This window comes from Panthera uncia (assembly GCF_023721935.1).
Source record: "Panthera uncia isolate 11264 chromosome E2 unlocalized genomic scaffold, Puncia_PCG_1.0 HiC_scaffold_19, whole genome shotgun sequence".
Taxonomy (NCBI): domain Eukaryota; kingdom Metazoa; phylum Chordata; class Mammalia; order Carnivora; family Felidae; genus Panthera; species Panthera uncia.
The window spans coordinates 9,795,152-9,812,145 of record NW_026057588.1 but is presented as its reverse complement, the minus strand read 5'-3'; the positions used below and the strand labels follow the sequence as shown (position 1 = coordinate 9,812,145).

At 48.6% G+C, this 16,994-nt stretch overlaps 1 protein-coding gene across 1 annotated transcript; it reads left to right on the top strand.

Moving 5' to 3' along the window:
- Positions 1 to 289: 289 nt before the first annotated feature.
- PNMA8A (PNMA family member 8A) lies at positions 290 to 4,502 on the top strand. Its single transcript, XM_049620831.1, has 2 exons — positions 290 to 525; positions 671 to 4,502. Exon 2 carries the CDS (start codon positions 759 to 761, stop codon positions 2,211 to 2,213), a length of 1,455 nt encoding a protein of 484 aa, XP_049476788.1. The 5' UTR covers positions 290 to 525; positions 671 to 758; the 3' UTR covers positions 2,214 to 4,502.
- Positions 4,503 to 16,994: the final 12,492 nt, after the last annotated feature.

The following is a 16,994-nucleotide window of genomic DNA, read 5'->3' as shown; positions in this document are numbered from 1 at the left end:
TCAAGTCAGGGCATTCCACCTCGGTCCCCGAGGCCCCCGTTGAATCGAAAAGGATGGAAAGAGTGCGTCTGGAGGGAAAATCAGAGAATGCGCAGACCCCAGGGTCGGCGAGCTGACCATCGGCTCTCCAGCCGGGCTCCGGGGGCCCCCAGGGGCACGTCCCCAGCGCCCCTGCCAGCGGCGGCCGGTTGCCATGGCGACCGCGGGAGCCGCGAGGCCGGGCGGCGCGGACGCAAGTGCGCAAGCGCGCGCTGCGACGCCGGCCTGGGCTCCGCGCAGCTGCAGGGCTCGAGGCGCCGCGTGAGCCGTCCGGGGCCGGAGCGGACGCCGGCTCCTCGGCCCTTTTCGCCGGGAACAGCCGGCCTGGGTGGCCCGAGCTGGCGCCTGGCGAGCGGCTGCCTCCCCGGCGGCCTGTCCTCAGCCCGACCCGACCCGGGAGGCCGGGACGCGAGGCTGCAAGGATCCCTGCCGGGCGGCCGCCACCCGCGGGGCGGGGCGCGGTTTTCGGCCGGTCGCGGAACACGTGTGAGCACCCGGGGCCCGGTTTGGGGAGGAGGGGCCTGGGAAGGCGCGAGGCCCGCCGGGAGGCCCGCCGCGCTGGGGGCAGCAGAGATCCCTGAGCCCGGCCGTCTTCCAGGGAATCTGACCTCCCTCTCCTGTCACTTTACAGGATCAGTATTTGGGGCCCGCTGCAGCCCTCGTCCACCTTATAGACGGTTCGGTGCACGTGGGATTAGAGCCGCCAGGTGCCCGCCACCATGGCCATGAACCTTCTGGAGGACTGGTGCCGGGGTATGGAAGTGGACATCCACAGGTCCCTGTTGGTCACGGGCATCCCAGAGGACTGTGGTCAAGCAGAAATTGAGGAGACCTTGCATGGGGTCCTCTCCCCGCTGGGCCCGTACTTCGTGCTCAATAAGATTTTTCTGAGGGAAGAGAACGCCAAAGCTGCCCTAATTGAGGTGGGAGAGGGTGTGAGTCTCAGGGCCGTACCCCGGGAGTTCCCAGCAAGGGGGGGCGTCTGGAGAGTGGTTTGTAGAGACCCCACCCAGGATGCTGAGTTTTTAAAAAATCTGAATGAGTTCTTAGATGCCGAGGGGCGCACGTGGGAGGATGTGGTCCGCCTGCTCCAGCTCAGCCACCCCCCACGGCCCCAGAATCAGCGCCCGGAGAACTGGGCAGAAGCTTTGGGGGTGCTCCTGGGGGCAGTGGTGCAAATCGTCTTCTACATGGATGCTGAGATCCGCTGCCGCGAGGAAGTGAGGGCGCAAGAGGTGACTGATGCCCAGGCCGTAGCAGCTTCAGCTTCAGCATCACGGAGGAAGGTCAAGAAGGAGCCAGGATGGGCTGCAGAAGTGGGGTCTGCTTTGAAGACGGAGAATCCCGACAGCTGGCATGACATGGAAGACGAAGGTGACCCCCCCAAACCTCTGGTTCGCAGAGCTGGAGCTAAAAGTCGCTCCAGGAGAAAGAAGCAGAAAAAAAACCCCAAGCAAGAGTCAGTGGCCTGGAAGAAACCCAAAGGCCACCATTCCAAGAGCTCAGCCGCCTTGGAGGATCCTGAGGCCAATGGCGCGGAAACTATGGAGGTCTCAGAAGCTGTCAGGAGCAACAGAAAGCCCTGTGTGAAGCAGGAGGAGTCGGCTTTGAAGAAGCCTGCGGGAAAATGTGCCTGGAAGGCTCCCAGCAAGCCATCCTGTGATGCCCAGTCAGAAGCTGTGAGTCCTGGGGTTGCTTCGGAGTCAGACCAAGATGGCGGTCAGGAAGGCCCACCGAAGAAGAAGGCCGTGGGCTGGGCCTTGGCAAAGAGCCCTGCCCCCATGAGAAAGAAAAAGAAGGTAAGCTTGGGCCCTGTCGCTTACGTCCTTGTCGATTCGGAAGATGCCAAGAAAAAACCGATGATGGCAAAGAAAGGGCCAGCCGCAAGAGAGGCATCAGTTCAGAAGGCCCTCCGAGGCCCACAGCCCGCAGAGTTGCCAGCCTCGACCTCACAGGGCCCAGAGGCCGACCCAGAAGGCTCCCGTCGTGCCTCCAGTGGTGAGAACGACCACAGAAGTCATTTGGGGTGCGGCGACAAGTGGATGGGTGGGGAAGGGCCGGAGCGCCGGGTGGGGGCAGGTCAGGGGGTGCATGAGGAGGACCCCAGTGCAGCGGAAGAGGCAGATGAGGTTTTAGAGGGCGAGAGCCCTGACCTCCCTCCTAGGAGCCCCTGAAGGCCAACATGGGGGACGCCGGTGGGCGGGAGGTGGCCACGAAGATCCGCCACCTCCCCTTTGTTGGTGACTGTCGCTGTGGTAGAGTTTCCGGCCATTCTGCCACTCCGTCTGACCCAGCTCCCTTAATAAAAATCCAGTGGTTTGGAGTGATAATGATCAATGGGTCGTCAAGGTAGATGGCTTTGAAGGTGCAGTTTTCTGGAGGCCTGGTTGGGGGATAGGAATGTTCAAGCACTGAAAAGGACCAAGGAAGTGAGAAAAAAAAAAAATTCCCCAGGACACCCACTTCCCCTTTTGAGCTCTTCTAATCCACAGAACCCAGAAAGCTTTGATTTGGAGGACCACCCATAGCTGGTTAGTTGAAAGACGTCCAAGGAAGAAGTATCACATTGGGAACAAAAGTTTTTTCTTATTGAGTGAACTTTTGACTCTTAAAGGACCCCATTTGTAAAGATGTGGCTCTCAGAGGGGAAGTATCCGTGAGCTCTTAGGTGAGAGAGATTAAGGGAGGGAGGTACATCGCCCTGCTCTTTTCTCTGCCACGCCTGCTTTTGCACCTCCCCTTGACTCACCTTCAGAGGTTAGAGGGTCACTAAGCAGATTGGGAAAATTCTAGAACATTTACCTTTACATACACAGGCGGGATCCCTGTTAACGTCCATCCGTGTTCTGCCTTTCTTCCTCATTCCCTGCGTTCTGGATGGCCAGCCAACCTCTGCAGGCAGGGTCTGGCATATTCTCCCACCTTCTCTGTGTTTCCATCATGGGTAAGTTAAGCTGAGATCGTCCAAGCGGCCCTGCCTGCCTTGCTCCTGCTGGTTTTCAGCTTCCATCCTCCAGTTAACTGGCCAGAGGGTGAGAAGGTCCCAAGAGTTAGTTTTAGGGGACTTAGGCCTTGACGAACTTGAGCTTTAGATTCTGTTAATAAAAGTGGTATTTGGATTCCCGTTTAGCGTCTGGCCATCTCAGGACGCCCATGGGGAAGAGGGGGTGATCGGTAGGGAAGGACTCAGGCGCTTCTGGCTTCCCAGCCCCTAATTCCATCCAGCACCACCAAACTCTGTGTCTTTGGGGCTAAAGACCCTTCTCAAGTTGTAATCAGAGAGGGAAAAAATTCTTAAAAATTTGGCTGTTAATTTCTGTCATCCGAATAGACCAACATTCCTTGTCTCCCGTGTGTGTGTGTGTGTGTGTGTGTGTGTGTGTGTGTGTAGGGGGAGGGGGTGGGGTACCTGACACCATTGGTTTTCAAATAGTGTCCTGGGAGGCCCAAAGCATGCTCGAAGATGTAATCCAAACCTTTTTTTTTTTTCATGTATTTAATTTATTTATTTAATTTATTATTTTTTTGAGAGTGTGTACCCATGCGGGGGAGGGGGAGGGACAGAGGCAGAGAGATTCTTAAGCAGGCTCCACGCCCGGCACAGAGCCCTATCTCACAACCGTGAGATCATGACCTGAGCTGAAATCAAGTTGTCAGATGCCCAACCAACTAAGCCATCCAGCTCCCCCATGTGTTGGAAAAGAAAGAAAAAAAAAAGGTTCTTGCTTCGGCAGCACATATACTAAAAAAAAAAAGTGAAACTTAAACAGTCGTGAGCCAAACCAGTCACATAGGAGACTATCAGAATATTACCTTGTGTTCATAAGTGAACTTGACTTTGTACAGATCTCCCATGAGTTGTTTCTCCCGTCTGTTTGCGTATAATTGAACTTGTAAACGTGGCGGACGAGAAAGGTCGGAGGTGGGAGAGATTCAGTCACGTGCATGCCCTGTGACGACGTAACCCTCCGGAAGAAGTTTCCCTTTGTAATTCACACACTCCTGTTATTTTAGTTGTGTGATAGCTCGTCCGTGTATTCGCCTAATATTGTCACGCGGTTTTAGCCCTTTCTGTGTTCAGGGGCCTCCCTTCTGTTTTTGTGATGGAGAATGTGAGCACTCGTTAGACGTTGTTAGTAATTCTGCTTTGAAAATAAATTTCTTCGTAACAGTTCATTTCAAAATCCTGGAGGAGTCTAACTGAAGGTGCAGGGGGAAGAAAAAAAAAAAAAAAAAGAACCCGGCTTCTATTTGCGACCCTTCCGCCGTGTGCCTCGAGGCTTTCCTTGGGTTTGTGCAAAACAAACACAGGAGTGCACTTGCTCTCAAGGTGGGAAAGCCTGTGACTCTCCAGGACCCAGTTTCAAGGGCAGGTCCATTAAGGGCTTCATTGTGTTAACAGATCGACACCGTGATGGGTAAATGTAAACATGTATGGTACAAAATAAAGTTTAGCAAATTAAGTAGCTGTTGGCTCTCTTGTAGGCTATGTCCTGGCTTATTTGAGAACAGGGTTCCCCCCCACCCCCATCACCAGTGAACTACACACAGCGGCCCAGCCTGGCACGAGCTGTCGTCAGTCCTGCGAGGGTTGTCAGTTTTCCATGACAGAAGATGCCACCGAGGTGTCCTTTCTGCGCTATACCCTTCCACCGACGCGAAAGGATGTCCCGCAGATCTTGGGGGTTTCTAGAAGTTTCGAAAACAGGTAACTGGTGACATGAATTTGTGTGAACATGTTAGTGTGTTTTGAAAAACGGCTGGAAGATGAAAACCCTTCCCTCCCCTCCCTTCAGACAGAGGCAGGTTTTCAGCTTAAAAATTCAGTTTTCTCCTGCCCAACGCCCTCCCCTGCCAGGGCTTCCTGAACCAGGGTGGCGGCTGCATCAGTCACCTGGGGTCTCTGTGAAAAGTACCATTCCTGGGCCCCACCTGCTGATCCGGGGTCGCTTGGAGGTGGCATTTGTGCTGGGAACCTGTATCCTCAGCAACTTCTCCTGAGAATTCTCATGCACACCCAGAGGAGCGGCTGGTGGAGAGCTCTGGATGGAGAAGTTTGCGCTTGAGGAAAGGGAAGGATCCTTCAGGGGCAAGGTTGGGGGTTTCTGAAAGGTGAAGGGAAGGGTCAGGGAGGGAAGATGCACAGGAGACCAAAGGGGAAGCCGGCCTTTGGGGAGAGGGGAGGGGGATGAGGCGCCAGGGAGGAGGCACATGGAGACCCGGTAATTGATCTGGTATTGACTGGGTGCAATTGATCTGGTATTGACTGGTATTGACTGGGTGCACCGTCCTCCCTCGGTGCAAAAGCCATATCTGGCCAACAGCTTTACCTCCCGAGATGCAGTCCGTTACTCCCTCTAGTTCACCCAGCCCCGCAGCAGAGGCTGAAAGGCTGACACGGCCGGAAGTTGAGGGGACAGCCAGGGATGCCCCCCCCCCCCCCCCGCCGTGAGATGCAGGGGAAGTCCGCCACCTGCAAGGAAGCCCCTCAGCCCATCTCACACGTGGGGGCAGCATCCTGTTCAGGGTCGTGCCTGGGAGCCACTGTGGGGGACCGGAGTGATCCCCAAGAGCCTCTGCATACACAGGCCGAGGCCCTGCAGGCAGTGTCTTCCCTCATCCGTGCTGTCAGCCCAGATGTGCTGGGCGTCGACTGTGTGACAGCCAGGAACAAGACAAAGATGCCCGCCCTCCCGGGCTGGCGTTCTGGTGGGAGGTAGACCGCGCATCCAGAGACGCTGACAGGTAAGGGGTGGTGGGTATGACACTGAAACAAAGCGGGAGGGGGGTCCAGGTGAATGAGTGTGTATGTGAGACAGAGTGTTGCTGTTTCAATGCAGCGGTCAGGGAGGGCATCTCTGGGGAGGCAATACCCGAAGGAGGTGAGGGAGCCAGAGAGACGGCTGGCTGGTGCAACAGCATCCCAGACAGAGGGAGAGTCCGCATGAAGGGGGGCAGGAGAATGCCTGGTGTGTTTGAGAAAAAACAAGGAGGAGGTAGGTGTGGCCAGAGGGGGGTGGCGAGGAGGACAGGAGGAGGTGAGGTCAGGGCCGTTAGGAGGCTGATCTCTCAGGGGTTGTGGGCTTCAGAAAGGGTTAGATTTTGGCCTCAGTCTGCGTGAGTCCGGAGCCATGGAGGTTCTGAGCAGAGGGTCAGGATCAGACTTAGGTGTTCACAGGCTGCCTTTGGCTGCTGGTGGGGAATGGGGCTATGGGGTTGGGGGGTGGTGGGGGTGAGGGGAGAGCTGGAAACCCAGCGGGGATGTGACTGCAAGAGTGCTGGTGGCCCTGCTGGGGAACCACGGAGGCTCTAGAAAGAGCTGCCAGTTATGTACTTGCAGGTCAAGAATAAAGATGTCAACTTACCCATGATCCATTTATCCTTTTTTTTTTTTCATTTTTAGGTAAAATGCTGCATATACAGTGAAATGCATAATCTTAAGCGAACTCAGTGGTGAGTTTTGACATAAAATTTACCATCTTCACCATTTTCATCTTTATATTTTTTTAATGTTTATTTTTGAGAGAGAGGGAGAGAGCATGAGCGGGAGAGGGGGAGAGAGAGAATCACAGAATCGGAAGCAGGCTCCAGGCTCCGAGCTGTCAGCACAGAGCCCGATGCAGGACTCGAACCCACGAACTTCGCGATCATGACCTGCACCGAAGTCGGACGCTTAACCGACTGAGCCACCCAGGCGCCCCCCACCTTCACCGTTTTTTAAGGGTGCAATTCAGTGCTGGCGAGTACGTTCACATTTCTGTGCACCTGTCATCACCACCATCCACTGAACTCTCTTCACCTTGTAAAATGAAAACTTTACAAACAATAACAGTGACCCCTTGTTGTCCCACCTCCAGCCCCAGCAGCCACCATTCTACTCTCTTTTCTTTCTCTTTTTTCTTTTCTTTTCTTTTCTTTTCTTTTCTTTTCTTTTCTTTTCTTTTCTTCTTTTCTTTTCTTTTCTTTCTTTCTTTCTTTCTTTCTCTCTCTCTCTCTCTCTCTCTCCCTTCCTTCCTTCTTTCTTTCTTTCTTTCTTTCTTTCTTTCTTTCTTTCCCTTCCTTCCTTCCTTCCTTCCTCTCTTCCTTCCTTCCTTCCTTCCTTCCTTCCTTCCTTTTTCTTTCTCTTTCTTTCTTTCTTTTGTTCTTTCTTTCTTTCTTTCTTTCTTTCTTTTTTGAGTTCTCTGCCCACCGTGGGGCTCGAACTCATGACCCCCAGATCAAGAGTCGCATGTCCCACCGCCATTCTCCTTTCAATCTCTCCACTCTGACAAGCCTGGGTACTTCCTGTAAGTGGCATCACACAGTATTGGTCTCTTTGTGACTGGCTTGCTTCTTAGCAAAACATCCTCAAGGTTCATCTCTGTTGTAGCCCGTGTCAGAATTCCCTTCTTTCTCACGGTTGAACAAGATGCATTGCGAGTATGCAGCGCATTTTTCATTCATCCCTTCATCCACTGATGGGCATTTGGGTGGCTTCCACCTTTGGGCTGTTGCAAACAGAGCTCCCAAGAATGTGGGCGTACAAATACGTCTTTGAGTCCCTGCTTTCCGTTCTTTGGGGTACGTGCCCAGATGTGTCTGCTGGATCATGTGGTCGTTCGACTTGTCATATTTTGAAGAAATGCCATGTTGGTTCTCATTGGGCTGCCTTGATTTTAAAATCCCAGCCCAAGCATGCCCTCTACAATGCAGTTATAGAAGCAAGGGAGCTCAGCCACGTGGCAGAAACTTCTCCGGCCCATCTACCAACTGCTTCAGTTTCACTGCAGGGATTATGAGCGAACCTGGAACCAATTTTACTGGCACGGTCTGCCATTACAGCTGACTCTGTGCCAGTTGTCAGTTGAGGTGTTCTCCCGATACCGCTTTGTGGGAAGGAATGGAAGCAGTTGTCCGGGTTAAAGATTCAACACTGAAAACAAAACAAAGCAAAACTACCGTTATTCCTCCAAGCCTCTGGATCGGGTTTAACTTGGGCATTTCCTGTATGTCCTGTGATTGCAGGACGAATGGCTTAACATTTTTATAGCTGGGGTAGCCAAGAAAATTCTAGAACAGACAAGGCAAGAGGATGGACTTGTGGGTTATTAAAAGATATTATACACATATGTTATGATCCAGAGTCACAGATGAACCAGTAGCACAGGAGAGCAAATCCAGGAAGAAACACATAGATTTGGGGCATTTCATTTGGTGGTTTTGCAGATCAGAGGGAAAAGAGAGATAAAGAGTGGTGGTGTGCCAGCAGCGGGGAAAGGGGCTAGTTTCCCTAAAAAAAAAATAAATTTGAGGGATACCTGGGTGGCTCAGTCGGTTAAGTGTCTCACTCTTAGGTCATGATCTCACGGCTTCATGGGTTAGAGCCCCGCATCGGGCTCTGTGCTGGCAGTGTGGAGCCTTCTTGGGAATCTCTCTCTCCCTCTCTCTGTGCCCCTCCCCGACTCACGCCGTCTCCGTCTCTCTCAAAATAAAGAAAGAAACTTAAAAGAAAAAGAAACTGGACACATGGAAGAATAAAATACTTAAAATGACATTACAAAAGTGGTAGAAGAAAATATAGGTGAGTTCATCCATCATTCTGGTGTGAGAAAGCCTTTTCTGAGCAGGATATAAAACCTCAGGGCCATGAAAGGAAGAAAATCAATTGTCAACATAAAAATTTTTTTTTTAATTTTTTTTTCAACGTTTTTTATTTATTTTTGGGACAGAGAGAGACAGAGCATGAATGGGGGAGGGGCAGAGAGAGAGGGAGACACAGAATCGGAAACAGGCTCCAGGCTCCGAGCCATCAGCCCAGAGCCTGACGCGGGGCTCGAACTCACGGACCGCGAGATCGTGACCTGGCTGAAGTCGGACGCTTAACCGACTGCGCCACCCAGGCGCCCCTAAAAATTTTTAACCCACCTCGTGGCAAACGTTACTATAAACAAAAAGACAAATGGCTCACATGGAAAATATTTCCACTATATATCACAGCAAAGATCTACTTTTTAAACTTTATTGACAACTAATTCAAATTAATAAGCAAAAGACAAACAACCTAATAGAAAAACGGGCAAAGCGTCTGAACAGGCAATCCACTAATGACTGAGAAATTGCCTCACCGCACTCATGTTGCGATCAACACAATCAAAACAGGGTAGCATTTTGCCACCTGATGGGCAAAAGGTTTTACACTGTACGTATTCCCTGCTGCAAAAGTATCAGGGAGAAGTCTCATAGAGCATATTTGTTTGCTTAAGTTGAGGCCAAATTTCTGGAGTTTTTATTGATTTCTGACAATTACAACTAATACTTCCAAAGAACACTGGTAAACCTGTGTTGCTTTTACAAAATATCAATTTGATGGTGCTCCATCGGTTGATGGGATTATGAGTCACATATGTCTTATATTTCCTTTATATATATATATATTTCCCCATATGAAAAACATACCACGTCACGGACATGTAAAAAGCACCCAAACGAATACATTATTTACTCCAAACGACATGAGCTAGTGTGGTCGGATTAACTCGTTCCCCCATAGATTACACAGTAATTCTATCTACCACTGCTTATCGATTTGCAGTTTTTGTGATGGAAGGGGTGCTAGGGAAGACCAGAGAGCCGTGCTGATCTGTGCTAAAGCTCACCACAGGCCATGTCGGGGCCTGTAATGTTGCCCCCCGGGAGTCCTGGCTCTACCCAGCGCATGTGTCCCGCTCAATGAAATGTCAGGTGCAGCTCTCACAGATCCAGTCCTGGCTCGTGTCCAGGCCTAATGGCCACGTACTAGCAAGAGAATGTGGGGCAGGTCTCTGCCAAGCAGCATGGTCTTAGGGATTATCTTAGTGCTTCGTGTGAGATGGGCATTTCTCCTGCGACTTTTGCAATTTCGAGGAAGATAAGGAGTTGTCGGAGGCTTAGTGCTTCCGTTATGATACCACGTTTCCTAGGATTTCCACTTTCAAGCTGCTGGCTCTGTTTAACCAGAGCCATATCCTGGGTTGACAACACGAGCTGTTGAAAGATTGTTCTCATATGAGAAGATACGGAAATTTCTGGGAAAGAATGTACTGGGGAGGAGCTACCCTATAATCCAAAAATACGTACAGAACACATAAACGTGCAAACTTGTTTTACGTAGTGTAATTCATTTAGAAGTGTAGAGTCTGTGCTTTTGGTCGCTGGAAAGACAGTAGGGGAAAAGAAAAGAGATAAACCACAAATTGGGAAAAATACTCACAGCACATGTAACAGACACAGGCTAATTCGTTTACCAAAAGCTAATCACGAAATAATTAGACAGCCTGGCAGAAAAATATGCAAAGGACATGAACAGAGAGTTTAGAGGAAAGAAATCAAGATGGCTAATAAGTGTGTGAAAACACAACGTTCAACACCATTCTTATTTAAGAATTAAAATCAAAAGCGATGAATTATATGGGGGTGCCTGGCCGGCCCAGTCAGTAGAGCATGGAACTCTTGATCTCAGGGCTGTAAGTTTGAGCTCCATGTTGGGTTTAGAGACTACTTAAAAGTAAAATCTTAAAAAAAGTGTTTTTTAAAGCAATGAATTACACAGTTGTTCACCAATCAGAAATTTAAAAGTTGGGTAAAAACCCACTGCTGGTGAAGCTGTGGAGAAATGGGCAGTCTCACCCACTCTTGGTGGGAAGGTGGATTTGTTCACTCTGGAGGTAGTCTAGATGCCTGTGATTTCAGGGCTGATGAAATCAATCATTGGGCATTCTTGGGATGAATTACCATGTGCTGAGGGGAAAAGCTTTCCAGGCCATCGTTTAAGGAGAAATTCACAAGAATGCATATTAAGACTGCGTTTGTTTAAAGGTGAAAGATTTGTATGTGAATGCTGATCTGTGGGTAATTTATTCTCCGGAAGTGATAAGTAAATAAGCAGTAATAAGAAACGGTCACTGTTACATTTTGGGGAGAGGGACCATGGGAGGAATAGCGATATGGAGAGTCTTACTTTTCACATTATGCTTTTAAATACTCTTTGAATATTACAATCACACACACACACACACACACACACACACACAATAACTAATTAAACAATGAATGAATTAACTAATTAGAAGTAACAGGGGCGCCGGGTGGCTCAGTTGGTTAAGCATCTGACTTCGGCTCAGGTCATGGTCTCACAGCTCGTGAGTTCAAGCCCCATGTTAGGCTCAGTGCTGACAGCTCAGAGCCTGGAGCCTGCTGTGGATTCTGTGTCTCCCTCTCTCTCTGGCCCTCCCCCACCCACCTGTGTCTCTCTTTCTCTCTGTCAAAAATAAACATTAAAAAAATAAAATAGGGGCACCTGGGTGGCTCAGTCGGTTAAGCGTCTGACTTCGACTCAGGTCATGATCTCACAGCTTGTGAATTCGGGCCGCACGTCGGGTTCTGTGCTGACAGCTCAGAGCCTGGAGCTTGCTTCGGATTCTCTCTCTCTGCCCTTCCTCTGCTCATGCTCTCTCTCTCTCTCTCTCTCAAAAATAAATAAAACATTTAAAAAATTTAATAAAATAACAAGTAAAAATAAAATAAAAGATAAAATAAAAATAAAAACACTTAAAAAAAAAAAGTTAAATTACCCCCAAGCCACATTCACAGATATTGCTAAGTTAACCAGTTTTTTTCTACAGTTCTTAGACATGTCTGCTGCCGTTTCTGAACAAATATTTGCACTCCTTATAAAGCGTCTTTGTCTTGGAAAGTGTATCCCTGTGGACACCGGGTTTTAGATTAGGTTTGGGGTCCGGCCATGCCCGTGCCTGAAAAACTCTGGCAGCTATTTCTGCAAAACACATGCCTTGTCACGCTTAATTCAATGACAAGTAAACCGCGGGGACAGCTGCCGTGAGCGTGATTAGTCCATAAAAGCAAATGGATGTATAAGAACTGAGTGGGAGCTCATGTGCCACGGGGGGGGGGGGGGGGGGCACGGGCTAGGGGCCTCCCCCTGGCTTTGACATTCAGGCTAAGCAATGCGAACGGCTGTCAGTGGTCTTGAGAACATAACCAAAACCCAAAAGGTCTCCACTACCTCTTCCAGCTCCTGGAAGCCAACGTAGGAGTACGAGATGAAAATTTGTTGCCATATGAGAGTAACGGAGAATTTTTGGAAAGAAGTGTAATGGCAAGGGGAGGGGGGTTGGCTGGGGTGCAGAGTAAGCCCCATCGGACAGTAAGATGCATTATAAATGTATGGGATTCCTAACAGTTTGGTGCCCCCACCTACGAGATTTTCGGGGTGGATGAAGGCAGTATTGCAAGTCAGCAGGTGAGATCAGAACCCAGGGGCCAAACCTTTGGAGAATAGAGAAATGAAAACCGGATTCCTGTGTTCCTTCCACGGAAACAAATTCCAAAGGGGTCAAAAACTTAAATGCAAACCATGGAGGCTTCAAGGAGGCTCAAAACCAAAGCAAAACAAAACAGTGAATTGTGTTAACTATACTGGAAATAAAATAAAATAAAATAAAATGATAAAATAATAAAAGTAAAGCAAAATAAATATGAATTAATAGGCGCTCTTAGAAGTGGAGGAAATATTTTCCTAGGCAGAAAAACAAAACTCAGAAGATATTAGAAGCAAGCTTGATACATTTATAGTCTAAAGCTTGTACGTGACCAAAGAATTCTAAAGGAAGATTTATTTATTTATTTATTTATTTATTATTTATTTATTTAATTTTTTTTTTTTCATTTTTGAGAGAGAGTGCGAGTGGGGGGAGAGGCAGAGAGAGGGAGACAGAGGATCCAAAGCGGGCTCCACACTGACAGCAGAAAGGCAGATGCGGGGCTCGCACCCACAAACCTTGAGATCATGACCCGAGCCAAACCCAAGAGTCCGGAAGCGTAACTGACTGAGCCACCCAGGCGCCCCTCATAAAGAACGTTTTAAAAACTAACAAGCTGTGAATGCTGTATTTAAAATACTCCCGCTGATGTGTTTTTCCCCCTCTATTTTCAAAACTTTGTTTTTCTAATGTTTATTTATTTTTGAGAGAGAGAGAGAGAGCACGAGTGGGGGAGGAGCAGAGAGGGGGACACACAATCGGAAGCAGGCTCCAGGCTCTGAGCTGTCAGCACAGAGCCCGACGCAGGGCTTGAACTTGTGAACCCCGAGATCGTGACCTGAGCCAATGTGGGACACTTAACTGACTGAGCCACCCAGGCGCTCCTCAAAACCTTTTTTTTTTTTTCTAAAGAAGTATCTCTTTATTTTAACTAATTTCTTCACCCAATGTGGGGCTCAAACTCACAACCCCGAGATCAGGAGTCACTCGCTTTACTGACCCAGCCAGCCAGGCGCCCCCAAAACGTTCATTTATTGTATTTTTTTTTATTGTCTTTTTCTTGAATGTTTAAATGGTTGTTAAACGAGCGGGTCCCATTTTCTTTTCAACAATGTCCTGTCTCGTGCCCCTGGTTTAAAATTTTTTTTTTTTTAACGTTTATTTATTTTTGAGACAGAGAGAGACAGAGCATGAACGGGGAGGGTCAGAGAGAGGGAGACACAGAATCTGAAACAGGCTCCAGGCTCTGAGCTGTCAGCACAGAGCCCGACACGGGGCTCGAACTCATGGACTGCGAGATCATGACCTGAGCCGAAGTCGGATGCTTAACCGACTGAGCCACCCAGGCGCCCCTCGTGCCCCTGGTTTTAAACAGCTGCCTCTTCTAATCTCAGTTGCACAGATCCAGAAGGATTCAAAGTGTGACAGTGGGGGAATGTTTTGTTTGTTTGTTTATTTAATTTATTTAATTTCTGACCAGAATTGCAACACTCTTGTCATTTGTTATCACAGATGAAAAAGTCATGAGGGAGATACCCTGACTTTGCCAGGATGGGGCCATTTAGGACAGCAAAACCCTTGTGTTCGAGCTCTTTCCACAGCCACTTGTTGCTATAGAGTTCTTATGTCACCATGGCTGAATAAATCCTGGACAGATGCTCCTGTCATTTCTCGGAGCCTGAGGAATGTGAGCAGGGTGGCAGCTGCCGGCCGGGACAGTCTCACATGTGCGGACGTGTTCTGGCCGGGATATTCAGATAGGGCTCTGTGTCTTATTCAGGCAGCAGATTTGCAAGAAGGGATCACGCCTGCAGAAAAAGAAAAAAGGAACAAAAAAGAAAGAAAGAAAAGAAAGAAAGAAAAGAAAGAAAGGAAGGAAGAAAGAGAAAGAAAGGAAGGAAGAGAAAAGAGAAAGAAAGAAAGAAAGAAAGAAAAGAAAGAAAAAAAAGAAAAAGAAAAGAAAGGAAGAAAGAAAGAGAAAGAAAGGAAGGAAGAGAAAAAAAGAGAAAGAAAGAGAAAAGAAAAAGAAAGAAAGTGAAAGAAAGAGAAGAAAGAAAAAAAGAAACACTGTTGCTGAAGCCAGTAACGTGGTCTTGGCTTGTAGCACATTTTATTTTTAGCTTGTGGCCGTTTGGTTTTTATTTAATCCGTGTGCGTATAAAGAAGAAAACAAGAAGTGACCCGCAACCCCACTGCCAAAATAGCCCCCCGTGGACATTTGAAAACAAAATATGCACAGTGTTAGACATCCAAACTGTGCAGAATTGAAAAGAGGGGCCACTCCACCATCGCGCTCCTCTGCCGCCCCCCAAAACCAACGCTCGTAACACGTCCTCGCTTTCCCTTCCAAAGGGAAAAAATGCTTGTGTTTATACTAGCACGTCTCTGCGTCTGTGCATGCATTTGTGTGAATGTATGTGTATTTATATGTGCCTCTGTTTGTGTCTATACGTGTGTAAATGTTTGCATTTATGTGTATGTGTGTATAAACGTCTGTATATATATGTGAGTGTGTGCTCATGTATGTTTTCATGTATATGTGTGTATATGATTGTGTGACAACAGCAAGGCGTCTCAGGACCTCGCCTTGGAACTTACAACCCCCTCACCTCTGCCCCCTGCTAGGGGTCAAAGCAGTCGCAAGACCCGCCCCCGGATCCAGGAGGCAGGAAGCGGACTAGCCCGGTCAATGGCAAAGGCACACAGCAAAGGGGTGTGGCCCAAGGAGGCGGGCTTCCTCCGGGGCCATTATTTTCACAATCCAGCACAGTTAATTATTGTACCGCATTTTCGGTGCTTTACCCGTTGAGTAGCGGATTCAAGAGTGTTTATCCTAAACGGAACAAACAGATGGGTGCATACATAAAGCAGAAACTAAAGAGTGCCAGCGAAAACAGAAAGGGGTTTAGGAGTAACTGAATTCTCCGCATGGAGGTCCAGAATTAAAAACAAAATTCTCTATTTCTCGTTCACACTTCATATATCCAGATCAAAGACGATTCATCATGGATGTTCCCGTGGATTTTGGAGCACCTCCTCCAACTTTTGAACAAGTTTTGTTAACGCTTATTTATTTTTTGAAAGAGACAAAGAGCGTGAGTGGGGGAAGGGCAGAGAGAGAGGGAGCCAGAGTCTGAAGTAGGCTCTAGGCTGTCAGCACAGAGCCCTACGCGGGGCTCGAACCCACGAACTCTGAGATCACGACCTGGGCCCAAATCAGGAGTAAGACACTTAACGGCCACCCAGGTGCCTCTTAAATACAGTGGTTATTTTATCCAGTCTTTATCGTTTGTTCTTTGGTTACTTTAAAAATTAATTTCATGGGGCGCCTGGGTGGCGCAGTCGGTTAAGCGTCCGACTTCAGCCAGGTCACGATCTCGCGGTCCGTGAGTTCGAGCCCCGCGTCAGGCTCTGGGCTGATGGCTCGGAGCCTGGAGCCTGTTTCCGATTCTGTGTCTCCCTCTCTCTCTGACCCTCCCCCGTTCATGCTCTGTCTCTCTCTGTCCCAAAAATAAATAAAAAACGTTGAAAAAAAAAATTAAAAAAAAAAAATTAATTTCAGATTTGGTTGGCGGTCTGTCCTCGAATGTGTGCGACCCCATTCTCTAATATTTGCATTTACTACTCTTTTTAAATACGTGTAAGCCTTTCAAAGTTGGCTTTGTCACAAAATCAGCTGCTTTTATAATAATCATCTATCCTTTTAGCGTTTTACTCTTAAAAAAATTTTTTTAATGTTTACTTGTTTTTGACAGAGAGAGACAGAGCGTGAGTGGGGGAGGGGCAGAGCAAGAGGGAGACACAGAATCCGAAGCAGGTTCCAGGCTCCGAGCTGTCAGCCCAGAGCCCGACGAAGGGCTCGAACTCACGAACCGCGAGATCACGACCTGAGCCGAAGTCGGACCCTCAACCGACTGAGCCACCCAGGCGCCCCTAGCATTTGGCTCTTAAACCACAAATTATTCTTTTATATTTCAACTGAAAGAATGTCAACATATAAACAACATGAGGAGAGTTTTGTTCCTTGTTACACCAAGAGGTGAATTCTAAATGGGACACCGTGTGTTCAGATAACGACAGTCGATGGAAATGACGGTAGTGGCTGGGTCCCCACCACAGATGGGATTAGACGGATGCTCACCTAGGCAACCAGAGCATCGCTGATGCTGCTGGGCTCAGGGTGGGGGCAGAGATGGCTGCTTGGCTCTCCAAACACTCAACCCGAAGGCTGGGGGGGAGGCCAAAGTGTCACATCTTTCTGAAATAGACTATGCTGATCCTGCCGTACATCTCATTGTTCCCTACCCTTTCCCATAGGTGTTTTGTCTCTGAGCTCTGTCCCTGTTGCTGTGTGGAAACATCAACTATTAAATTCTTATTCTGGAAAGTATTGTAAATGAGAAGGAAGGGACTCTTTGTCTGGTCCTCTTTCTGAATGATTGGAATTCAGATGTGATGACTGGAGCTTGAGCAGCCATGTTGGGCCATGAGGTGGAAGCTACCTAACAGAGAATGGCAGAGCCACAAGTTAAAGGGAGCTTGGGTCTCTCATGATTGTGGAGCCACATGCAGCCCTGAGCTGTCAGCCTCCAGATTTCTTCCCCTCTCTCTCTCTCACATTAAATATTCATATCTTTCACTTGAGTGGTGTACTAAATG